At 34.8% G+C, this 24,749-nt stretch overlaps 5 protein-coding genes across 9 annotated transcripts; 3 read left to right on the top strand and 2 right to left on the bottom strand.

The window, feature by feature from the left end:
• Nucleotides 1-6,632: 6,632 nt before the first annotated feature.
• Nucleotides 6,633-8,073, bottom strand: LOC112771286 (uncharacterized). The gene is made up of 2 exons (XM_025815981.3): nucleotides 7,478-8,073; nucleotides 6,633-7,297 (listed from the first exon to the last, which is right to left on the bottom strand). Exons 1-2 carry the CDS (start codon nucleotides 7,896-7,898, stop codon nucleotides 6,804-6,806), a joined length of 915 nt encoding a protein of 304 aa, XP_025671766.1. The 5' UTR covers nucleotides 7,899-8,073; the 3' UTR covers nucleotides 6,633-6,803.
• A 48-nt stretch (nucleotides 8,074-8,121) lies between these two features.
• Nucleotides 8,122-10,639, top strand: LOC112771285 (glyoxylate/succinic semialdehyde reductase 2, chloroplastic). Of its 2 annotated transcripts, none has more exons than XM_025815979.2 (10): nucleotides 8,122-8,435; nucleotides 8,509-8,584; nucleotides 8,670-8,725; nucleotides 8,866-8,950; nucleotides 9,059-9,119; nucleotides 9,204-9,256; nucleotides 9,365-9,435; nucleotides 9,525-9,597; nucleotides 10,058-10,162; nucleotides 10,240-10,639. In XM_025815979.2, exons 1-10 carry the CDS (start codon nucleotides 8,122-8,124, stop codon nucleotides 10,399-10,401), a joined length of 1,056 nt encoding a protein of 351 aa, XP_025671764.1. In that variant the 3' UTR covers nucleotides 10,402-10,639. The 2 variants fall into 2 exon arrangements, with proteins under 2 accessions (XP_025671764.1, XP_072079949.1); XM_072223848.1 differs by having other exon boundaries at nucleotides 8,866-9,013; nucleotides 9,056-9,119.
• A 186-nt stretch (nucleotides 10,640-10,825) lies between these two features.
• Nucleotides 10,826-13,880, top strand: LOC140181703 (serine/threonine-protein phosphatase 7 long form homolog). The gene is made up of 3 exons (XM_072226001.1): nucleotides 10,826-10,947; nucleotides 13,162-13,204; nucleotides 13,263-13,880. Exons 1-3 carry the CDS (start codon nucleotides 10,826-10,828, stop codon nucleotides 13,878-13,880), a joined length of 783 nt encoding a protein of 260 aa, XP_072082102.1.
• A 3,319-nt stretch (nucleotides 13,881-17,199) lies between these two features.
• LOC112771600 (nucleosome assembly protein 1;4) lies at nucleotides 17,200-20,335 on the top strand. Of its 4 annotated transcripts, none has more exons than XM_072224721.1 (11): nucleotides 17,200-17,418; nucleotides 17,707-17,750; nucleotides 18,001-18,096; nucleotides 18,338-18,430; nucleotides 18,508-18,574; nucleotides 18,666-18,727; nucleotides 18,820-19,004; nucleotides 19,117-19,303; nucleotides 19,400-19,443; nucleotides 19,666-19,828; nucleotides 19,990-20,335. In XM_072224721.1, exons 1-11 carry the CDS (start codon nucleotides 17,379-17,381, stop codon nucleotides 20,002-20,004), a joined length of 996 nt encoding a protein of 331 aa, XP_072080822.1. In that variant the 5' UTR covers nucleotides 17,200-17,378; the 3' UTR covers nucleotides 20,005-20,335. The 4 variants fall into 4 exon arrangements, with proteins under 4 accessions (XP_072080822.1, XP_025672170.1, XP_072080821.1 ...); XM_025816385.3 differs by having other exon boundaries at nucleotides 19,979-20,335; XM_072224720.1 differs by having other exon boundaries at nucleotides 19,961-20,335.
• A 563-nt stretch (nucleotides 20,336-20,898) lies between these two features.
• LOC112772059 (beta-fructofuranosidase, cell wall isozyme) lies at nucleotides 20,899-24,749 on the bottom strand. Its single transcript, XM_072224719.1, has 6 exons — nucleotides 24,249-24,749; nucleotides 22,925-23,796; nucleotides 22,640-22,798; nucleotides 21,679-21,914; nucleotides 21,474-21,564; nucleotides 20,899-21,251 (listed from the first exon to the last, which is right to left on the bottom strand). Exons 2-6 carry the CDS (start codon nucleotides 23,789-23,791, stop codon nucleotides 21,066-21,068), a joined length of 1,539 nt encoding a protein of 512 aa, XP_072080820.1. The 5' UTR covers nucleotides 23,792-23,796; nucleotides 24,249-24,749; the 3' UTR covers nucleotides 20,899-21,065.

Below are 24,749 nucleotides of genomic sequence, written 5' to 3'. Positions count from 1 at the left end.
GCAATCAAATACTAGCTAAGAGAATAACAAAGACAATATTATTCCAAAAGTTGAGTTTTAAATTCCAAGATGCATCCATGCATGATGTATTATTCATTCATTCATTTACTACAATTACTATATAGTGTATATCGTGTTCACTTAGATCATATAGTATATAATAGATACAAGAATATATTTTCCTTTCAGAGAAGATTTTAGAAATCTTCATCACATAGAAGCCTTAACAATTGAAGTGGAATAGAATCTATTTGTCTTTTCCCTTATTGCCCTTATTATCCTTATCATCATCATCCTGCTTCTTACTTGAAGAAGATCCTGTCATTGACAAGAACAATTAAACATTCAAAAAATTATTATTACGGTAATAGAAATTAAAACATACCATTTAATTATCATACAGCAGGATGTAGGTGCTTACATTTTGTATTAAACCTTTTGGCTTCCTCTATGATATTTCGGCATCCAACAGATAATCTCATGGGATTCGACTTCCGGCTCCTCAGGATCGTCCATCACCACATCTGTTATGGTCGTTTCAGCAAAGCTTTTGGCTGCGGCGGCTTCGGCTTCATTCACCTGCTGAAAGTTATCAGCTATTGATGATGATTCCATCAATGGCGGCCGTGGCTTTTTGGATCTTTTTCTGGACTTAGTTCTTGTTACTTAGATTATTTCTTTGTGAATAATAGGGTTACCATTGTAATTATTTTTTTAATTAGAGTACATAAAGAGTACATAATATATAAGGTATAATAACTCAACAAATATTTACAATGTACTCTTTAAGAGAGGGAGAAAAATAATTTCTTCTCATTGAAGAGAATGAAAAATCGGATTTTTAGGTACAAAAATCGGACCGATTTGTGTCTAAAAAATTAAAAAAATATGGAGTACACAAATCGGACCGTCCTCGAACTTGCGCCTGAATGCTTATTCCTCCTCGAACCATTGGAGGTGGTGGTGGTAGCGGTGGCGGTGTGCACATTGTTGACAAGCTCACCGAGGAGAATTCAGAGATTGAAGTTGTTTCGAGGTGTGACATGATTCAGAGGTATCAGACTGAGTGAAGAACGAAAACTGAAGTCAGAAAATGAAAATGAATGTCAAGTATGAAGAAAGAAAATGAAAAAGATCAACTCGTACCAAGATAAGAGGCAGATTTCAAAGGAAGAAGAAGAATAGAGAGAAAGGTTGCGGTAGAATGAGAAGTGGATTGAATTTCATTATGCAGGAAAAACTTGATCACAAGTTACAGAGGGATGATAGCATTTATACTCAACAACCTAACAGGTTTGTAAATGAAGTTCATATGATATCATCTACTCAGGTAAGTCATACCTTTTTTTTTACTTAGCCTAAGGTTTGTAATGTTTATTTTTTGAAAGCCCCAATTTGTATGCAATATTTCACTTTTTTATTTTTAATATTGGATTAACAATGGTGTTTTTTTAAATTGTGATATACCGTGGTATTTTTCTAAAATGTGGGATGATTTAATGTATGGAGTACAAATCGGACCGTCCGATTTCTGTACTCAGACCCAACGATTTGTGTTGAAAAAATTAAAAAAATTTGGAGTACACAAATCGTTAGTTCCGATTTGTGTACTCCAAACTTTTAAAATTTTTTAAACACAAAGCGGAGTACCTCCCATAGTTTTAAAAAATACCAAAAATTATCTAACACTCATTCTACTTTCATATCCAAATTTTTTAGCCGGAATATTTAGCTTGTTTTTGATGAGTAAATACCCATAGAGATTCACGTAAATACCCATAGTAATCCCTAAGATCCCGATTTCCCCATTGTAGTTTTTCAGATAGAGCTCCAAGCACTCAACCTAGTCCTTGGCCATATTTTAGGTGATGAGTCATTACCGGAGCGCTGACGTGGCCTCGGATTGCCACGTGAGAGGGGTCCAAAACGTCGTCGTTTTGGTTTGGCGCCCTTCATAGCCAAAAACGACGCCGTTTAGATGTTGCTAAAACAGTTTTCTCTCCCAACACAAACGTTTCACTTCACTTCTCTGTTCTTCTTCCACTCTCTGACTTCTTCTTCATCTCCCCATCAATGGCATAGCCATAGGGTTGTATTTGCTGGCAAGAAAAATTTGAGAGAAGAAGTAATTTGACCAGAAGTTGTTATCGTTCTTCCCCTCCTTCACGAGAAGAACGAGGTTCTGACTTTGTGATCGGACTCAAGGTAATCTTCTTTTTTTTTTTTACTTTGCATTTTGAATACAGTATTGATTGATGATATGCAAGTTGTTAGTGTAGTTGAGGTTCTGTTATGTGTCCACTAAATCTGAATCTCATCTTTTGTGGGTTTCATAATCACAAGTGTTCCACTTCATAAACCGATTTTGGGAACGTTGTTCTAATTGTAGCACGTTTCTTTTTTTCTTTTTTTTTTCTTTCAGTTATTTGTGCTTTATTTTGTAAAATTAACCCTCTCTGTAGTTATTCCTGGAGATTAAGAATATGCTTCTTCTTTAACAGAAGAACTTGAAATTCCTAATTTAATAAAAAAAAGTGCTTTTGTGATTGGGGATTTCAATGTCATGTGCATATGAAGAATCAAGAATGTATTATATTTTTGTGGCACTTTTGTGAATAGAAAATTAGAAATCATAGTTAGCTTAGATAAGATTGCTAATCACATATTTCTTCAAATGTTGTTTTGCTGAATTCATATTTTAGGGTCTTCAATTCTTCATAGTGTTGGTGATTTAATCAAGAAAGTAGCTTAGAAATTTCAGAGAGATTGAAGATGAGAAATGTTCTGTTTTTCGGCATCTCTTGTAGAATATAGTGCTAGAACTCATGCTGAGAAGACATTGGTATCCAAAGACAAAAAACTGAAAATGGAAAGAGATGAAGTAGTTAAAATTAAGATCATCCCTCCACCTGGCTGTGGGAAGAAAATCTATGAAATTGATCCACTTTTGCTCACTCACCGCGACCATCTTGATTTCCGGTAACCTCACTTTTAAGCTTCATTTCCTTAAAGTATTTGTGGAACAACTATCTGAGTTGCTAGATCATGTAAATTTTTCAAATTACAGTTTCGGACGATACTTGAGATTGCGAGAGGATATCGACAAGCATGAAGGTGGCCTAGATCCATTTTCTCGCGGCCATGAAAATTTTGGCTTTAGGCAGAGGTATCTAACTTCTTGCTCAGAAAGCTGCTATAAACTTATCTACAGTTTATTAATACCAACTTATTTATCAATATTACTACTATTTTTTGCAGTGTCACAGGAATTACTTATAGAGAATGGGCACCAGGAGCTAAGGTATATATGCTTTCATATTATATTCTTAACTCTTATTATTAAGGGTAAAGTACTAAATTGGTCCCCTAGGTTTGGGCGTAATTTTGTTTTGGTTCTTAAGGTTTAAAGTGTTCTATTTGAATCCAAAAAAGTTTCATTTAGCATCAATTTAGTCCCACAGTGAGGTCAAAATTAAATAATTAATAAAATGTCATACATAACAACAGTTCAATAACAAAATCGATAATTTGAAGAACAAGTACAAGCTCCAGAGGCACAAAATCAACCATTGATGCATCAATACATTTATTTATCATTTTCTTTAGTTTTATAGAAAATATTTTATTTATATTATAAAAAAATAATAAATAAATATATTGATGTATCAATGGTTGATTTTATGCCTCTGGAGCTTGTACTTGTTCTCCAGATTATCGATTTTGTTCTTGTACTGTTGTTATGTAGGACATTTTGTTAATTATTTAATTTTGACCTCACTGTGGGACTAAATTGATGCTAAATAAAACTTTTTTGGATTCAAATAGAACACTTTAAACCTTAAGGACCAAAACAGAATTACGCCCAAACCTAGGAGACCAATTTAGTACTTTACCCTATTATTAAAATTGGTTTCTTTTCTTATGCTCAAATTCAATTTAAGGGGTTAAATTATTAAAAAATCTGTTTTGGATGTTCATCTAAAGTTCAACAAAAATCTTGTTTTCGATGTAAAAATATAGCTTGACATGTGTCTTAAAAATATTGGATATTTTCTCAGTCAGCAGCATTAATTGGAGACTTCAACAATTGGAATCCAAATGCCGCTGTAATGACTCCGGTATGTTTCGGTTAATGTATGCAAATGATTGTGCTAGTTGGAGCATGTAATCATCTTCGGTTAATATATCCAAATAGAATGAATTTGGTGTGTCGGAGATCTTCTTGCCAAACAATGCAGATGGTTCGCCACCAATTCCTCATGGATCTCAAGTCAAGGTATGCTTATGCAGATGGTTCGCCACCAATTCCTCATGACATCGAAGCACCAATATATATCGCGAAAAAATGAACAGGAAGAAGTGTATGAAAGGAGAAAGAGAAGAGATGAACAAGACGAAGAGATGAAGTGTCTGAGAATTTGGGGATTTAGGGTTACATATAATAGGAGGGACCAATCTGGGTATAATTTGAAAATTAGCCAACTCAGCTAGTCGTTGGGACCTCTCCAGCATGGCAAACCGAGTCCACGTCAGCGCTCTGGTGATGAGTCATCACCAGAAATATACCCAGGGACCAGTTTGAGTGCTCGGATCTCTATCCGGAGGACTACAATGAGGAAATCGGGATCTTAAGGATTACTATGAGTATTTACGTGAATCTCAAGGACAACTATGGGTATTTACTCTGTTTTTGATATATCAAATTCCTTTTGGAAAAATTCGGCAATATATGACTGGACAAGTGATCTTATATATTTAACTGTTCAGAACTGCTGATCAGTATATATTGATGATAAGAATTCAAACACTGGAAGGAAAATTGTTGATAATCTATTTATGGTTCTTCTGTTACAAAAATGATTGTGGGAGCTGGTGTTTTCTTCACTTTTGGTCTTTTTCCCTTTTCTGTTGGGATAAGCCTAGAGTTTTACAAAAGTTTTTTGTTATCATATCTTCATGGGAATAAGCTTCAACTAAGTATCGTGAATGGTGTTGACTTGTGTTACCTGTAATCAGTGACGGACCCAGAAAATTTATATTGGGGGGCAAAAATAATACACATTACTATTAAAAGATATATTAATTTAAATTTAAAAATATAAAAATACACATTAATTATTCAAATAAAAAAAATTACATTAGCCACTAACTTTCTTCGCTTCAAATCTTGAAGGTACTTCTCTTCTTGTTTTCATATTTTAAAAATGTTGAATAATTGTTTCATTATCAACTTGATTGAATGTCTCTCTTTCTATATATGTAACTAATGGAGTGACTTCAGATTCTAGTGGTAGCTTTCTTTTGAAATATTTTTCCATTATTATTTCTCTCTCTCTCTCTCTCTCTCTCTCTATATATATATATATATATATATATTCTAAATTAGTAAATTGATCAATTTACTTTAAAAATTTATATGCAATATAATTACATATAATAGAATAAAATAAAAGATAAATAAATAAATAATAAGAATCACTAAATTGAGAATAAAATAAAATATATAAATTCATGAAGAGAATAAAAAATAGATTAATACCTAAATTATAATTATTTGCAATTGAAAATATAAAAAAGATAAACAATGAAATTGAAAGATATATAGAGTTATAGAGAGCTATATAAAACAAAATAGAGAATTTAAAATTTACCTTTTGTTGAAGCGAAGATGATCACTAGATAAAGAATAGAAAAAGAAGATTGAAAATATGAAACTAAGAAAGAGATTTAAGAGAATAAATGAGTGACGGCTGGAATTTGAGAATAGAAGAAGACTAAATATAATTAAGTTAATTAATAGTCAAAATAATAGAAAGATAAAATGAGTTTGGGGCTTTTAATAATTGGGCTTAGTTTATTTGTAGTGGGTCATTTAAAATTTAAAATAGGGCATATATATATATATATATATATATATATATATATATATATATATATATATATATATATATTTGTTTAAAATTATCAAATAAGAGTGGGGGCAAGTGCCCCCCCCCCCCACCATGATGCTTGGGTCCGTCCCTGGCTCCCTGCCTGTAATGTATGGCTTGAACTTTGAAAGAAGCAACTGAGTTGTGAAAATAACATTGTGTTATTGCTAGGGACGGATCCAATCCAGGTTAAGAGGTTTGGGGGTCCATATGCCCCTGTCAAGAGTTTAATTTATTTTTTTTACATTTATATTCTTATGTATATAAACTTTTCCCCATTATTGATTGAGTGATCCCACACTAAAGGAAAATTTAAACTAAACTTTTGTATAACTATATAAAAGTACTTGTTGTAGTTATGTATTATCTTTGCGACATAAATTTTCTGGTTTGGTCATCGGTTATTGCAGGCCCCTCAGAAGCACCAGAAATATGTTTCTCATGTTCTTGGTCTCCCCATGTCAAAGGTAGTGTGCAAAACAAAGCGAATTGGTGGTGGATTTGGGGGGAAGAAGACAAGGTCAGCCTTTATTGCTGCTGCGGCTTCAGTTTCATCATATCTGCAGCTAGCGTTCATGACTTCATGCCTCTTTCTATTTCTGCTCATGCTACTCTCACTTGATAATATTTTATTTTATATTTTCAAGTATTAATAAGTTTATCCTTTTATAAATGTGCCTAAATACTTCATAATAATTATAATTGCTCGAAATACATATATATTCCAATCTTTATCTTGTGTAATTAATTAATGCATATTCTAGAATCTAGATTCATTCCTAAGCCATTCACCAAAACAGAACTCAATATCAAGTGTTTCCTAACTGAACAACAACATTCACACATGTACGAACATTGATTTGATTCAAAACTTTAATCTTCCTCCTCCTCCTCTTCTTCAAACTCTTCTTCATCATCATCATCATCATCATCGTTTAACTCCTCCTGCTGATCATTCTCTTCATCATCAACAATGAAGCCTCCTAGAGTCTCATCATCTTCATCATCTTCAAAAGTTTGATTGATCTTAGTATCTCTCTTTCTCTTAGAGCTTGTAGAGCCACTTTCCCTGTCTTTAGACCTTGTGGAGTAGCATGCCCTCTTCTTACCTTTGCTCATGTTAGAAACAAGGTCCTTACCCTCATCATCACTTTCACCACCCCATTCTTCATCATCTTCATTCTCCTCCTTACCCTTCTTTTTCTTCCGCTTTCTCTTCATCCTCTTCCTCTGCTTTCCCTCCTCATCGTCATCATCATCACTGTCATTTCTAGCTTCCTCAAGAAACCACTCCCAATCCTTAACATTGCGGATCTTCCCCTTTGGATAGTCATCAAACTCGTGCCCAATCGCAAGGAAACCAAACTCTGCATTTCCCAAAACACAAAATCAAGTCTTCAAAATCTCTAAAATAGCAATCACCATCAAATCAAAGAAGATACATAGTAAATAATTATCATCAAAGCTGTTCAACGTTATATCCTTAAACCCTAAACAAAACCCTATATACTGACACCCAAAAAGGTTAAAACTTCACATTTTAGTACCTTTAACGGGATCGAATTGCGAAAGGTCAATTTGGTCAATGTCGATGTCAAGCTGAGGCTTTGAACTTGAAACGTCCAGAGCTGAGTTGTTGAAATTGAAATGGAGCCAGAACGGTGTTACGGCGGAGAGGGAAAAGCGGTCACCGAGTTCCAATTGACCCTTTTCGAACTTGCGGAAAACCTTAAGGCCAAGAGCTCCGTGGTGAACCCAAAAAGGGTTCCTTCCGATGACCTCGAATGAAACCCTAGGGTCATCGGAATCGGAGCTGAGCTGGAAGGAGACGTGGCGACGGGAAACGGTGCGATCCTTTGTGTGAAAGCCGCCGCCACAGCCTCGTCCAATGACTGTGTTTCGAGCTTCAGTGACTTGTAATGACAATTTGGAACCATCTTCGCCTTCCATTTCCACTTCCATCGCCATCGATTTTCATTGCTGAAAAGTGAAAACTGTTAATTTTAAAGTTGCCTCCTTTTCCTTTTGTTTTATTGTGGGGTCATTTTCTAATTTTCTTTGCTCCCGATATTAATTAAATAAAAGAATTTATAGATATGGTTGGAGCGGCAGGAGGGTGACACGTAAGCATTGTTGGGATGAGGAACGGAGAGAAGTTTGAGAGAAAAGTGTAGGGAGTAGGAATGTGGGAATGACTATGAGGTGTTTGATGAATTGCTTCTTCGGTGTTCCAACTAATGCCATGGCAGCAACTCGCTCCTCCTCCCTTTGGGGCATCCCTTTCACTCTCAACTTCAACAACAACAACAACCACTTCTCTTCTAACTCTCGCTCTCTCTCTTACATCTCCAATTCCACCTCTTCTCCCGCTCCTCGCGTTGGGTTCTTGGGCATTGGAATCATGGGTTCCCCCATGGCTCACAACCTCCTAAAAGCTGGGGTTGATCTCACTCTTTGGAATAGGACCAAGTCAAAGTGTGATCCCCTCATCTCCTTGGGAGCCAAGTAACCAACTAACTAACTACTGCTCGGTTCCCCTTTGATCGTATTCATTTCATACCAATCGTTGTTTCTGCAGATATTTGTCTTCTCCTGAGGAAGTAGCAGCATCTTGCGACCTCACATTTGCCATGCTTGCTGATCCTCACAGTGCCGTGCGTTTATCTCACTCTATCTAATTTCACCAATGCATATATCTTTCTTCAGAATTCTCGCTTATTGTTCATCCCCTCATGTTAGATTGAAGTTGCTTGTGGCAACCATGGAGCTGCAAATGGAATGGCTCTAGGAAAAGGGTACTCTATTCATAGTAATAGTTGCCAATAATTATTATTTGAGTGTACAAAGATCACATGCAAATTAAAATTAATGGCGTGTGCTGTATTGTACTTCCTCAATATGATTGCAAGCTTAATAATATCTTAAACATTTTCAGCTATGTGGATGTTTCAACGGTTGATGTTGATACTTCAAAATTGATTAGTGAGCGCATCAAAGCTACTGGAGCATTATTTTTGGAGGTGCATTCACATTTTCCTTTGTCAAACACCAAGTGTTGTGTAATCAGGATACACATTACTTCATTGCATGTAGTAATACTTGTGAAATCCATTTCTGTGTATCCACAGGCTCCAGTTTCAGGTTCCAAAAAGCCAGCAGAAGATGGACAATTGATATTTCTTACAGCAGGTGAAGGAATTCAGGCTCCATTTCATGGCAGAGTTGGTGGCACTTTCAGATAAAGAAACTGAAGCAATTTATTTGATATTGCAGGTGACAGAAATCTTTATGAAACGGTTGCTCCTCTCTTGGACATCATGGGGAAAGTATGTATAGCCCTTCATTGTTTTTCTTTTATAGGAAGAAAATTTCCCTGATCTTTCTGGGGGATGAGAGTCTTATTTGACATATGGTTTCTTCATGCTTCTATGTAGTCGAAATTTTACCTCGGGGATGTTGGAAATGGAGCTGCAATGAAACTCGTTGTCAATATGATCATGGGCAGGTTTTTACAACTTGTCTCTTGCTACTTTGCTGCTGTTTTTTCTTGTATGATTGTTAATGTGTATGTGACACTACCATTTCTTCATATAGTATGATGGCGTCCTTTTCTGAAGGCTTACTTCTCAGCGAGAAAGTTGGGTTGGATCCAAAAGTACTAGTCGAGGTATTTACCACTAAACGAAATAATTACCATTGTAATTGTACATGGATTTGTTGCTCGTTTCGTCTTGAAGTCTTTCGTTGCTCTGGGTTGCTGCAAATTTCATTCCTGATATTTCAAAAATTTGATTCATTTGTCTTCCTACATTATTAGCTGCATGTGAATGATGATGATGCTGAAAGAAATCATGGCACCAATAAATCTAATAAAATGCCCCTATTTCAATGCCAAAGTAGCTATGAAATATAAATATGATGATGTGACTTTTGTTGAGCTTTCTCTTCTCTGATTCCTAGTAATTCTTGCACGTTATTCCTCTGATGTAAATTTTGAATTGTTTGTTTCTCTCGTGAAAGAAAGATGGTGTTAAGTGTCATGAAACAACTTATATAAAAATTTAAGCCGATAGGTAAAGGTACATAAATGTTTAGCATAGTATTAAACACAAATGGAAATTTTGCAGGTAGTTTCACAGGGTGCAATCAGTGCTCCAATGTACTCAACCAAAGGCCCATCTATGATACAATCGCTTTACCCTACTGCATTCCCTCTAAAGCATCAGCAGAAGGTGCATTAATGAGTATGTTAAATTCCTATTATCTTTCAAGTTTTTAACAGAAACTAATTGCGTTTTAACGGTGACAGGATTTGAGACTTGCACTGGGGTTAGCAGAGTCTGTATCCCAATCTACTCCAATTGCAGCAGCTGCTAATGAGTTATACAAGGTTGCAAAGTCCCATGGCCTTAGTGATGAGGATTTCTCAGCTGTCATTGAAGCATTGAAATCCAAATTTCAGCAGTCATAAATAAAACCACTCACACATAAAATTAAATCATAAATATCCCTTCTTTTTATGAGAGCCAGGTTCCATTTTAACAGGGTTATGGACTAAGGCCTGTTCAGTGGGACTAGGCATCTCAAGTACATTTAGAGCCCGTTTAGGAAGCAGCAGAAGCTATTTTTTTTTTTTTTTTTTGGATTATGAAAAGTCACAATCTGCGTGTTTGGGATCATCTTAAAAAAAGCTTTTAACTTCCTAAAAAGTTAATTTACAGCTTTTTGAAGAAGTAGAAATATATGACTTCTCTGCTTCTTAATAAGTCTTTCTACCACTTTCTTAAAAAAAAATTAATTTCAAAACAAAAAAAATCTTTTTGACTTTGTGAAAAATACTGACCCTTCACCGAAGCACTGGCCTTCCACCATCATTCCACCATCATTTTCACGCAATGTTTCAAACCTCACCATTTTCACCTAATGATTCATCTGATGGAAGTATTGATCCTCCACCATCATTTTCATTTTCAGACAATATTGCATCTGAACAATCTACTGCATATATTCCTTCTAGGTATTTTTTTTTATCATTTTATCACTCTATTTTTTATTATTAAATTTGTATATAACTGTAGTATGAAATTTCAGTTTTAATTTTATTTTTTTCACACGTGATTTTATAACTTGCTATTATTTTCATAATTAATTATAGCAAGTTCTTGACCTCAATAAAGGAGAAGGGAGTTCTAATAGGAGTAAAATAAAAAACAGCAACAAAATATACATTGACACACATCTTATTTTTATTTTTTATTTTCACCTACCATATCATACACAATATTAGTGATTAGGTTATGTAAAATTAACATTTAATATTGGAAAGTATTTGTTATCATGGTTATTTTAATATTTATTTTCTTCTGTAAAAGAAATTATTTTTTGAGTTATTTATCCAAACGCTACAACTTTAAAATAAGTACTTTTATAATTAAAAATTTAAATATAAAATAATTTATTTATAAGCTGCTATTAATAAAAGTCATTATGCTTTAAACTCTTTTTCCAAAAAAACTTATTTAAGTTATTTACCAAACTGATCTTTATTAATTTAGAGAATACTTCCGAGGGCTTTCGTTCAAACTGTATTTAGTATTTACAACCGGTTTGAGGATTTTTCTTCATGTACCAACTCAGTTAAAATCGTATGAAAAATTCAATATCCTTATGATGAATAATTTTAATTTAATTTCTTTAAAATGATTATTTTTATTTACAGAATAATATACTAATATATAAATCATAAAATACATATTAAAAATAAATAAAATAATACATATATTTATATACAGATATATAGTGTTGATTTATAGTACGCACGTAATTTTTTTACATAGGCATTTACAGGTCTATTTGTTTACTACTTTATTTATTAATTATGTATAATAATAAGAAATAAAAGATTAGATTCAATTTCTTGAACGAACAAAAATTATGAATATATAACGATGAATTTTTTCACTTTTTTATTTTTAATATTGGGGGAGGAGTGGTGTATAACAACGTTATGGGGCTGCATGGTGTATAACCGGAGTTTGACGGTCAGGATCGAAGAAATCGGACGGTCCGTTTTGAAGAACAGTAATCGGACGGTCCGATTTTAGGCTGGGCAGGTACACAAATCGGACCGTCCGATTTGCGCCCCCAACCACGTGTCGCGCATATAAGTTGGTGCAGCAAAGATGAAATGATCCCAACCACCTGAGCTCCCTTAAGCCAGTTTCACTTTCTCTTTCCCTTTCACTTTCACTTTGTTCCATTTCTCTTCTCCCATAAATCCCACCTCCAGCCACGGTAGTTCACTCCATTGTTGAAGGTTTGAGCTGAAAAAAATTGGACCACACAGAAAATTATGTCTAAAAAAAGAAAAATAAAATATGTGAATCGTCCAAAACTCCACATTGCTAATTATCTTGATCATCTTAACTATGTAAGTTTTTATTCCAAAATTTTTTATTTTAGTTAAAATAATAATTATAATGTTAGAGATTAGTAATAGTTTATTATAGTAATAATGTTAGGAATTAGTGGAGTAATAATTTTTAGATATTTGAGTTTGATTAAAATGATATTAGAGATTATTGAGTATTAATATTGTTCAGATATGTTACATTATAATAATAAATTAATTATTGTTATTAATAGAATAATTGCAATAATAATATTGTTAATAATAATACGGTTATTAAAAAATTTGGATGTATGATAAATAAATAGAATAAGTAATATTAATATTAATTGTTATAAAATCCGCTTATTGTAATAATAATAATTATTACTGCTAGTAGCGTTTAATTATCAGTAGAATAGAATATAGTAGTGCTAATATTGTTCTATTATGTACGTGTGAATTTAAATAAGTTAATTAGTTTTAATTGTTAATAATAAATAATTTTTTTGTAGTTACTTAATATTGTATTAGTCGTTCGTAAATAAATATTATGAATTAAAAATTATTGAATTAATTATTTATGTTATAAGTTTAATATAAATATTTAATAAAGGGTTAGTGATTGATTTATTATTGTATGTTTGCTGTTAGAATAGAATAAAATAGAGTAGTTAGTTATTTGAGTATTAGTAGATAATATAATAGTTATTTGTATAAAGTATTGTATTGTTATTATTATTATATTTATTGATTCTTATGTGTAACTGGTTATTTGATAATGAAAATTTGATTCTTTTAAGTTTAATTTGTTAATTTATTAATATTATTGTTTTTGTTTAGGGATCTAGAATGTTGCAATGTGACCACTACATGCCACGGATCGGTACAATCCAATAGTGGAGGGGTTTTTACGGGACATCGGCTTTTATCATGTTTCACAGATTGGAGTTGTCCAATGTCAGTCGGCATTGGTTAATGCTCTGATTGAGAGATGGCGCCCCGAGACTCACACCTTTCATTTTCCGGTTGGTAAGTGTGTTGTGACACTAGAGGATGTGGCGTTAATTTTTGGTCTTCCGACGAATGGTTTGCCAGTTACGGGACCGACACTGAGTAGTTATGAGGCGTTAGAGGCTGAATGCTTGGATCAGTTTGGTGTTGCACCTAGGCAGGCAGACTGTAGGGGAAGTTTCATCAAGTTAACGTGGTTTCGAGCATTGAAGGATCGGTTAGTGTTGGTTGATGATATCCAGATTCAGAGGTACGTGAAGTGCCACATAATGTTATTGTTTGGGACCGTTATGTTTGGAGATAAGTCTGGAGCAGGAGTGCACTGGAAGTTTCTCCCATTACTCCGTAACTTTGCCAGGATAATACAGTTCAGTTGGGGTTCGGCATGCCTGACACACCTGTACAGAGCGTTGTGTAGGGCAACTCGTGTCGACTGTAAGGAGATTGATGGTCCAATGACACTCTTGCTTGCCTGGGCTTGGATCCGTCTACCATTCCTTGCGCCGATTCCTAACAATCGTCGAATCTTTCTGATTGCAAATAGGTAAAATTAATTACTAAACGCTTTGAAATAGTGTATCTTAAATTGAATTGATAAATGTAAATTAACGAATTGCATGATGTTAGGTGGCATAACTGGAAACGTGAGAATCGGCCTTAACCGGATCACTCCGGATTTAACCGGGTTGGACCGTTTTGTTGCCTTGTGCGGTCTCATCATGGGACCAATATACCAGTTTTCACTCAGATGCAGTTCTGGTCGAACCGGTCATTCCAGTCTAATTTTACCAATGATGACGGAAAATATTATATTTTTTAGTGTTGAGTTAAGAAATTAATTAATAGAATTGATGATGACAAACATCTGATTAGTGGGCTAATCACCCAATTAGCTTTGATTATTTTTGATAAATGATGCAGGCTAAAAACAAATGTTGCAGCAGCCCAACATCAAACAAAAGAAATATGCTATTGGGCTGAATGGTAAGTGAAAATAAAGACAAGCCCAAGTCATTCATTTCAAGCAAAAATTCTTCAAAGAAGCAAGGCAAGGCACCAACGGGCTGAACTTGAGAAGAACCCAATCCAAGCCCAAATTGATTTTCGATTCCCTCCATCTTGCCTTACCAGAAGCAACGTTCCTCTCCTCTCTAATCAAGTCAAATCAAAGCTTCAGAAAAGTTAGAAATAGAAAGAGAGAAAAAGCTTCTTCCCTAAGCTAGTAACCAAAGAAGCAAGAGAGAGAAAGTTTAAGCATGAAGCACAGAAGCTAAAACAGAAAATCAAAACCAAATCAAGCTTAAGTTAAAGGTAATCCATCTCATCTTGCATGCGTCAAATCCTCTTCTCTTCCTCCCATATCTCTGCTCTATCCGAAAATGGCATTCAAGGAAAAGTTGTTCTCTGCCAAATTCTACTTCACATCTACGGTCACAAGTGATATTTGGGGACCAAGTAGTTTTTCAATGGTTAAGATCAAGTTGACCATGAGAAGATTTCTATGGTTACTGCTTTGTGGCTTTCGGTCAAGATGAGTAAGTCAGAGGGAAAGTTTTTTCTCTAAGGATTAGGGTGAAAAAGTGAATCTGTGGATTGGTGAAGCTCAAGGCTCAATGTGTTGACCTTGGAAGAAGAACCCAGCTACATGCAAGGAGATAAAAGAAGACATTCTGCTCATTCAGAAGCAAGGAGAGAAAACCAGAGTGTGAGAACAGTGTTCTGTAAAGAAGTTCCTCTACTTGGATAATGCTTTCTTTCAAAGAAGCATTCGGCCAATACTGAAGAACTCAAGCTGAGGTTTGCGAATCTGGTTTTGCACATAGCAAAAAGGCTGCTGATGAAGTCAATCTCCTTCATGTTTTACTGATTGTAATGTGCTTTTCTAAGTTTATCTTTCTGTAATTTCTTGTGAGAAAAGGCATTGTGAGAAAGATTATGAAAAAGCCATGAGTGGAAAAAGGCTGAGAGAAACACTTGAGAGAGAAGCCTAGAGTTTATTTCAGATTTCTTTAGGTTGATTAAGTGTCTTGTATCTTGTACCTGTAAGGTATCCCTTTCTTAGTTGGGTTAGCACTAAGAGGAATAGTTAGGTATCAGCATAGCCAATGTCAAGTTAGGTTAGAATTTGAGTGTGAAAGGATTGGGTCAATCCGGTGAAATTGGTGTGTTAATTATAGTGAAATTCTTCCATAGTTGTGGAGGAGACTGAACGTAGGTTGCATAGCACAAGGCAACCGAACCAGGATACATGCTGGTGTTAGCTTTTCTCTTCTCTACTGTGTTCTGTTTTCTGATATTCATGAGACAAAAATAAATTGTCTCATAAATTTCCGCTGCTGAGTACAAACAGAATCAGAATTGAAAGTTTGTTTAAAAAGGATAATAACAGCAACTTAAAAGGAAGGCATAGATTCAACCCTCCTTCTCTAAGCCTACCACAACCTTCACTTAGCCAATAGGTTCACTTTATAATTAAACAGAAGACTTACTTATTACATGCTATATTTTGCCTATTTACCGTTGTCTCTACTGTTTGTCCTAAACTCAAAGCTCATGCACAAATCATACTTTAACAAATCTTAATTTAAATTGATGACTCACCTGCATTTACATATTGAGGAAACTTCGGTGCATGCATAGCCTCCAAATCCAACGACCGCATGAAACTCGGCTCCACAAACGGCTGCTGGTTTGCTAGTGCATTTGCCACATCCGCCACATCTGCCACCATAGCCTCGTCAGCTTGATCTTCGTCTACACCCGGATCAACAACCTCGTAGTTACTTTCGAGCTCTTCTTCACTATCACTGTTGTAATCTTCCAATTCAATGTCTCGGTCCACTGCAGATTGCTCGAACTCGACATACAGTTCGATGAACGATATTCGCGACCGACTTTCAAGATACACTGAAAACATTTCTTGCATGCTCGCTTCGTCGGTCACGTATTTCGTTTGAAATTGCACGAACCCACCAAAGACAGGTACAGGATATCTGTACAGAACACACGACACTTTGCTAGATATTTGAGAATCCATCTTCTCACAAATGACACCTTTTAATTCTTCACATGAAAGTGTGAATGGAATAATAATATCCAACAAATTTTCACACACAAATTTTACTCCTTCTGATGTTTGTAATAAAATTTGGCCATGATCATACACTTTTAATCTTACTCTATCATCCATGATAATAGAGAAGAGCAGATACACAAACAAAAAGAAGAGATCCGGAGAGAAGAAGTTTAGATACTTGTAGCACCGGAGAAGAAGAAAATGAAATGGACTACTCAGCTTGGGTAGGAATATATATATATATATATATATCACACTCAAATCGGACCATCCGACCGCTTGCATTGTCTTTCGAAATTTTTTGAACAAAAAAATTGGACAGTCCGATTACTAAACAGTCCGCCTAAAAAATTTGAAACCCAGAAATTGTTGAGTCCGATTTGGGTGCTCTTCGAATATTTTTGAATGAAGCCCTAAAATCGGTCGATCCGATTTGCTTGGGCCAAAAAACTAATATCTCCCCATGCAACAAATCGCATGGTCCGACTACCATGCACGCGACCTCACCACGCACAAATCGAACGGTTCGATTTGTGCCCCTCACCCCTGATTGAAATCGGACCGTCCGATTTTAGGCCGTCAACTAACCACCGTCACACCTGTGTTAAACACCTCCCAGCTCTATAAACGAGCGTTACACCAAACCTTGCATCATATGTTAAAAAATCAACCTTTTTTTTTCTAACTATAAGAATGAATATTCTAGAAGAATAAAAGACGTCCTTGCATCTTTTTTAATTTCGTAAAGCAAAAGTAAATAAGGTATTTATATTATTATTTATTTATTGGAAGGATAGAATTTCATAGAAAGACCCCCCACGGTTAGCGTGGGTGTAACTGACAGCGGCAGTTGATGAGTTCCGCATAGATCCGTGTGCCCCACGTTCTTCAACCTCACGTGTAAACTACTTCTTCTTCTTCTTCTGCGTTTTCATCATTAACCTTTCTCTCCAAACACCGATTCTTCACCATGTCCGATCATGCCGCCGATCTCCCAGCTGCCGCCGCCGGTAATTCTCATCCATTCCCTTTCTATATCTCGCTTTCTCAATTTATCAACCACCGCCTTATCTATCTCCTCACTTCAAAACTATTCTCAACCTTCTCTCTTCTGCTAATAATCCTCTCATTCTGCTTTCTTTCGTTCAATTTTTTAATCACATAACGATAATCAATTTGCAATCGCTGAATTCGCCAACTAGTTTGTTGATATCAGTTGCATGTTATTTTCTTGATTTAAAAGCCAGGTCTGAATTCTGATTGAGTGTTTTTTTTTTTTTTTTTTGGTGTGTGTGTAGCTCTTAGTGCTGAAGATCGTGCTGATCTTGTCAATGCACTCAAGGTAACTCCATCATTCCTACTATGCTTTTTTTCCTTCTGTTTTAAATGTTATCCTCGCTGATTAAAAGAACGAAAAGGTGAAATGTGAATGAGAAACTGTTCTCAGTGATGGACTTGTTTGAGAATGTTGAAAGGAATGAAATATTTGATATTTCTATCAGGATGTGTGATTTACATACATGAATTAGCAATTGGTTTTTCGATTGTCCTGTTTTTGATTCATTGTGCAATATCATCTACCATCTCTGCAGGATAAGCTTCAGCTCTTGGCTGGGAATCATGTTGACGTCCTGGAAACACTGGCACCCAATGTCAGGAAACGTGTTGAGGTTCTCAGAGATCTTCAGGTGAATGACACTGCTGCCTGCCATCTCTAGGCCTCTCTTGGCCACATGTTTTCCTCTGTGTGATAAACTGATAAGAAACTTGGATCTTATACTTACGAGTTACAACATATCTTGAATTTAATCTAATGAATGTTGTGATCAATTGCTCGAGCTTAGTACTATACTGCTATAAGGCTATAAGTTTCAAGTTTGCATTAGTAAGAGACAGAAATGAGAATCTGGTTTGGTTCTCAACTTGTAGGGCCAACATGATGAGTTGGAGACTAAGTTTATAGAGGAGCGAGCACAGTTAGAAGCTAAATACCAGAAGCTTTACGAACCACTATACACAAAGGTGTGTATGTCCCTATGTTACTCATTGGTAGTGTATTGTAAATAATCATAATATTGGTCGTCAAATGGTGCTTGCAGAGGTACGAAATTGTCAATGGAGTGGTTGAGGTTGAAGGAATTACAAATGAACCTGTGCCTGCAGAAGGTAGCTCATTTAATTATCTGTACTTATTTACTATCAATCTAGAATCATGCATTCTCTTTTGATATCATTCTGGATCCTCCTTGTAATTCAGAGAAAGGAGTGCCTAACTTCTGGCTTACTGCAATGAAGGCAAATGACATACTGGCTGAGGAGGTAGGGTAATTTATGTATACATTCTATTCTACATTTCAATCTGTTGAAATAATTTCAGAGCAATAATCTACCTTTTCTTTTTCCTGTACTAGATCACTGAACGTGATGAGGGTGCCCTCAAGTATCTTAAAGATATCAAGTGGTGTAAAATTGATAACCCAAAGGGCTTCAAGCTGGAGTTCTATTTTGATTCTAATCCTTATTTCAAAAACTCTTTGCTAACGAAAACATACCACATGATTGAGGATGATGAACCTATATTAGAGAAAGCAATAGGGTGAGTAATACCTGTTAATTTGTCACTTTTTATATTCATGTTTTCAGTTGCCTGTGTTCTTATCTTCTCTCTCCCCTCTGTCTTGCTTTTCTCTCTAAATTCTAAACTATAGAACAAAGATTGAGTGGAATCCTGGAAAGAGCTTGACAGAAAAGATTCTTAAGAAGAAGCCAAAGAAAGGATCAAAGAATGCCAAACCCATCATAAAAACCGAAAAATGTGAAAGCTTCTTCAACTTTTTCAACCCTCCCCAGGTTCCCGAGGACTTGGATGAGGATGATGATATTGATGATGATACTGTATGCCTCTTATCATTATAAAACCATCCATTCAAAAGTTAATAATTTGACTGTTACTAATAAAGTAATAATTGGCATTGGTTCTTGCATGGATAGGTCGAGGAGCTCCAAAATTTGTTAGAACATGATTATGACCTGGGGTAAGTCACTTGACAATACTTATGGTGACACTCATATTCCATTAAGTTTTTCCACTAAAACTGTGAAGCAGAAATGATCCCAGAGCTCACCATATGTTAACCGATGATACCAAATGTTGGCCTTTGGAATCTGATGATGATAGATGCCACCAGAGGACCATCTAAGGTGTTGGTTTACTTTTATTTGTATATTAACGTGTTAGTGTTGATATGTATGCACAGTTCTACTATCCGGGACAAAATTATTCCCCATGCTGTGTCATGGTTCACGGGGGAGGCTGCACAGAGTGATTTTGAGGAAATAGGAGATGAAGATGATGATGATGGGGATGGTGAGGAAGATGAAGATGACGAGGAAGAGGTACAAAGTAAGAGGCGGAGTAAGGTATGGATAATGACACACTCTACAAGCCAGCCCATAATGCTTGTTATGTACATCTGTTATATAATTGTAAAGCATCAAATGAGCTGTTTTGCTAACTTAACATTATTTATGCTTACAAAGAACAATGTTCAGATTGGATCTAACATGCAGACTGGTGGCAGGGCTCAACCCGATAGAGGAAACGGCCAGCGGACGGAGCGCCCTCCTGAATGCAATCAGCAGTAGTCCTCACTTGTGTGCAACAGACCTGGATAGATTTAGTGTCAGCATAGCAAATACAGTAGAATTTCTGGGTTACTTCAGTCATAAGTTGCAATTTGATTTTCTTTTAATTTTGGGTCGTTGTATGAATTTTATGTCTTAAATATTTTCTATATGTTGACTCTTGAGAAAGATTTGTGTTTTTGTCCATGTCCCATATTCACTGACTGTGGATCACACATGACACACTGTACAGATCTGCCAACAGTGCTTCGTATTTTAACAAAGTATTCAAATTTAGTAAAATCATTCCTGTATGCATTTAAATTTGGATCATGGTATTCGAATGAGGAATTATGCAATTGGTGAAAGATAATTCAGAATAATGCAACTGGTGGAAATTCAACATAGGATCGCACGAAAGCAACCACGTGCCTGTTTTTTTTCCAATTAGCACATTACGACAAATATTGTGAACTGAAGAAGACTCTTATTATTATGAAAATTCAAGTGTATAAGTGATAAAATAAACAACAGGTTTAGTCGGTAGTTTTGTTTTTGATACGGATTAAAAGGGTTTTGAAAATTCGTTGTTCTTGCTTGTTACAGAAACTATAATATAATAATGTACACATATCGAAGATTTTTCAATAACTTAGCTAGCTAAATGCTATGCTGGCGTGATAGACATGAAATAGTATATGTCATGTTCACTTGCTCTGTTTCTTTTTCATTATGCATTATCCTTTATCATACATTTTCACTACGCACCAAAGATGATGAACTTGTTCAAGGAAACGAAAGAGAATAGCACTCATTTTGTTAAATAGCCTTCACCAACGTGCATGCTTCATAGTAATTTTACGACATGGTGGAAAATATGTGATAATTGAGTTAGCATTCATTGGTACAAAAAATAAACGTATTCCTTACTCAATATTTGATTTCTTGCAAACATATGTAATGGCATCATTATTGTTACAATACAACAATTAACTAATAAACAATACTTGAAGAATGGGTTTTCTACACTTAATTAATTTCCATTGATATTTGCTTTCTTCATGCTCCAAGCACTCAATCTGGTGATCCTAACAGATGAAGTTCCATTATTGAAAGCATACAATTGGGCCTTCTCATTGATTGCCAAGGTGGGATAAACTCTAGATGTGATGCATGCCTTTCCTTCTCCTCCAAAACTCTCCACTACTGAGTGATCAATCTGTCAAATAAACCACACAAATTAACTAATCACACACAATCTTGAAAATAGTTTTATATATTTAGTAAGCCCTATGTCATAATTATCTTCACATGAATATAATAATTAAGATCAGTTAGATGAAAATTTAGTCAAATATATTAAATCATCTAGCAACTCTCACCTGTTATCTTTACATAAACACAATTTTATATGACTAACAACCTTGTATTAATTGCTTACCAAAGTTCTTAGTGAGAGGTTCTCGTGAAGAGGGTCCACATCAACAAAAGTCCCAAATGGGGTCATGTCATTCTCTTTATTGAGCGAAGACCTTTCAAAACATATTATTAATTAGCAAAAATTAGACAACAGAGAGTTCAAATCAAACATGTCAAGTTTGGTGAAAAGTTGAACAGAAAAGGATATCTATATCAAACTAACTAACCTGCTTTGATCACTACACATGAGCACCAAGTTCTTGTTTTGGTATCTAAATATTCTGAAGAACACTGCTGTGCTCTCTTGCAAATCTTTTGAAGCAAAAACTAGCAGACCAAAGGGTCCAATACCACCTTTTACTCCTGCCCCCTTCATACCACACAGAATCTGAGGATCTGCCCAATTCTTCAATACTTCTGCCTTTTGAAACCCCCTCACTTGGAATGAAATTTCAACATCAGCCTGCCATGCATTTTATAATGATTCAATATTAAATGAATTGACAAATTATAAGAACTGCCATATGGTTTTTATGCATTTTTTCTGACTTGACAAGTCTAACTAAATTAGTGAACCACTCAGATAAAGATGTCTAAAACGTCTTCTTTTAAAGATGTTTTATAGTAATTAAAATTTAACATATATAATCGATTAAATCATGTTATTTTTGTCAAAATTAGACTAGACAAATTGATTTAACCGAAAAAATGGTGAATCAAATCATGAACTGGTCTAAATTAATATTATCTTTTTTTATAAAAAATTACTACAATACCTTTATTATAAAAAATTATTAAAATACTCTTATATATATATATATATATTAATTTTAAAATTTAGGATTTTCAAAATTAATATATATAATAGAAGTATTTTAGTCATTTTCTATAATAGGGTATTGTCATTTTCTATAAAAAAATAATATTAATTTAGACCAATTTAAGATTTGATTCACTATTTTTCGGTTAAATCAATTTGTCTAGTCTAATTTTGATAAAAATAACACGATTTAATTGATTATATGTGTTAAATTTTAATTATTAAAAAATATCTTTATAAAAGGACGTTGTTAGCGTCTTTATCTAAATAACTCCCACTAAATTATTATCTAACGATTCTCAATTATCAATTTCACATGAAAAAGCTGCATATAAGTTTTAACTTACTATAAATAAAATCATAATTACCTGTACTGCAGTGATTCCATTAACTTGGAGGAGTTCACCACCTTTGAGCAATTTGGTGGGCCAGTTTACAGGGTTCACACGTAGACTTTCAATTTCTTGGACCGGCCATTGAATCAACTGTTTTCCGGATTTATGAAGCCAGATAGATCTTGGAATAGTCTGCAAATTAAATTAAATATAGTAATTAAATGCAACCAAGTTTACCCCACTACTTTGAATATACTATTTTGGTCAAACTCAATTTATGCAAGATATATAAACTTTATCATAAGAAATTGCACTTACATGAATTCCAGACCATCCTTTCTTGATATCATCGTTTTGACTTGAGGATTCGTTGACCCAACCAAACAACACCCTTCTGTTCTTCCCATCATCAATAATAGTTTTTGATGCATAATACTTACCATAATCATATCTTAACACAGGTTGACTATTATCCTCGAACCCATTATCCGGAGTAAAAACATCCTGGGAAGCATCATAAGTACCAATCAAATAGTAATCATGCTTCTTATCATCCAAACTAACCTTTAACACGTGCCTAACATGATCACCATCCACAGATGTATCAAGACCAACGTTAACTGGGCCATTATTGAGAACAGGAAAGAAATCAGGACACTCCCACATTCCAGTCCTTTGGGCTGAATGTAGAGGCTGTTTGGCTTCAACCCAGTTAACAAAATCTTTACTTTTGTACAAAATTGCCCTTCCCATAGTGTTTACTTTGTTTCCAATCAACACCCTCCAATACCCATCTTTTCCTTTCCATGCAGTAGTAGGATCCCTAAATGAGGTTGAATTTATCTTATTAGCAACAGTTGGTGCCATTAGTGGGTTTTTTTGTGACTTAATCCATTCCCTAAGAAATGGGTCAGACAAATTCTTAGGAAAGGCTAAGTTTTGGACTTGGTGGTTATTTGGGTCAATTCCAGTGTATAAAATGACAGGTTTGCCCCCAGGGAGCATTGTGGCTGATCCTGACCAGCATCCATTGATATCTGACGGCTGAGATGGGAAGATGGCAGCATCAAGTGGGATCCAATTCACAAGATCCTTTGATACAGAGTGGGCCCACACAATGTTGCCCCAAACAGAACCTTTGGGATTGTATTGATAGAATAGATGGTATAGTCCTTTGTATCTCATTGGTCCTGAAACAAAAAGCCATGCATATACAAACACATTTTCACCTTATTAAAAGACAAAACATCAACACCTTATCAATAATCATTGACACATCAAAATCAAATTTGATTTGTAGTAACATAAATGTCAAATCAATATATTATTTACATTAACATGTAAGAAGATTTTCAAGTGTATCGTGATATCGGTATATCAGTGATTTTTAATCGTTGATCTTAATTGTATATATTATATATATTTTTTATAATTAAGATTAACGGTTAAAAATAACTGAAACACCGGTATGACGATACACTTGAAAATTTTCCTAACATATATAAAGAAAATTTGAAATATTCTAAGAATACATAGCTATAGATCTAACATCAATATTCCTTATGCTTGAAATGTTTCTCATATAAAACCTATGCTCTATTAGCATATAGAACAAATATTTAAAGCTGAGAGCAGAACTAACCATTAGGGTCTGGAAGATGTCCATTTCAGCATATCATTTCAAATGACAGAGGAAAAAGCAACAAAAAACAAAGGGTTAATTAGTGATACAGAAAATGAAAGGAAGATTAATTAAGTTTCTTTGAAGGAACTAATATAGATATAATACCATTGATCCAATTCTTTGGAGGTTGAAAGTGATAAGCAGTTCTGTAAGGTTGATTGGAGGAACTATCATCAGAAGATTGATGAGTCTGAAGATTTCTGTAAACATGGTGGCTTGCTATGGCATTACCATAAATGAGAGAGAAAAGTGCCAACAACAAGATTATTGGAGACAAATCGGCCATGGTGAATGGATAATTGAAATGTGTGAAGCTTCTGTTATATGCTCTCTCTTTATATAGAGTGTCATGTGATGCTGCTTATTTTAATTGGAAATTTCCAAATTGGATTATGGAAACAACAACATTAGTCGCACTTGTCAAAAGTTAATTATTTTTTGAGAAAGAAAATTCAAAGA

This window comes from Arachis hypogaea, chromosome 18, assembly GCF_003086295.3.
Source record: "Arachis hypogaea cultivar Tifrunner chromosome 18, arahy.Tifrunner.gnm2.J5K5, whole genome shotgun sequence".
In the NCBI taxonomy this organism is placed as follows: Eukaryota; Viridiplantae; Streptophyta; class Magnoliopsida; order Fabales; family Fabaceae; genus Arachis; species Arachis hypogaea.
Note: the sequence above shows the minus strand (reverse complement) of the source record. Positions and strands in the feature narration are given on the sequence as shown.

Bases quoted from the DNA above. Each gene is read 5' to 3' on its own strand.
- LOC140181703 (XM_072226001.1), top strand. From the start codon at position 10,826: ATGTTTCAAACCTCACCATTTTCACCTAATGATTCATCTGATGGAAGT. The intron at 10,948-13,161 runs GTATTTTTTTTT...GTTTTTGTTTAG, and splicing joins ACTGCATATATTCCTTCTAG to GGATCTAGAATGTTGCAATG. The intron at 13,205-13,262 runs GTACAATCCAAT...CATGTTTCACAG, and splicing joins CCACTACATGCCACGGATCG to ATTGGAGTTGTCCAATGTCA.
- LOC112771600 (XM_025816383.2), top strand. From the start codon at position 17,379: ATGTCCGATCATGCCGCCGATCTCCCAGCTGCCGCCGCCG. The intron at 18,431-18,507 runs GTGTGTATGTCC...TGGTGCTTGCAG, and splicing joins ACGAACCACTATACACAAAG to AGGTACGAAATTGTCAATGG. The intron at 19,444-19,665 runs GTAAGTCACTTG...ATGTATGCACAG, and splicing joins GAACATGATTATGACCTGGG to TTCTACTATCCGGGACAAAA.
- LOC112771285 (XM_072223848.1), top strand. From the start codon at position 8,122: ATGACTATGAGGTGTTTGATGAATTGCTTCTTCGGTGTTCCAACTAAT. The intron at 8,436-8,508 runs GTAACCAACTAA...TTGTTTCTGCAG, and splicing joins CTCATCTCCTTGGGAGCCAA to ATATTTGTCTTCTCCTGAGG. The intron at 8,585-8,669 runs GTGCGTTTATCT...CCCTCATGTTAG, and splicing joins TTGCTGATCCTCACAGTGCC to ATTGAAGTTGCTTGTGGCAA.
- LOC112771286 (XM_025815981.3), bottom strand. From the start codon at position 7,898: ATGGCGATGGAAGTGGAAATGGAAGGCGAAGATGGTTCCAAATTGTCA. The intron at 7,298-7,477 runs GTACTAAAATGT...TGGGAAATGCAG, and splicing joins GCAATTCGATCCCGTTAAAG to AGTTTGGTTTCCTTGCGATT.
- LOC112772059 (XM_072224719.1), bottom strand. From the start codon at position 23,791: ATGAGATACAAAGGACTATACCATCTATTCTATCAATACAATCCCAAA. The intron at 22,799-22,924 runs GTAAGTGCAATT...TTTAATTTGCAG, and splicing joins AAGGATGGTCTGGAATTCAT to ACTATTCCAAGATCTATCTG. The intron at 21,915-22,639 runs GTAATTATGATT...AATGCATGGCAG, and splicing joins ATGGAATCACTGCAGTACAG to GCTGATGTTGAAATTTCATT.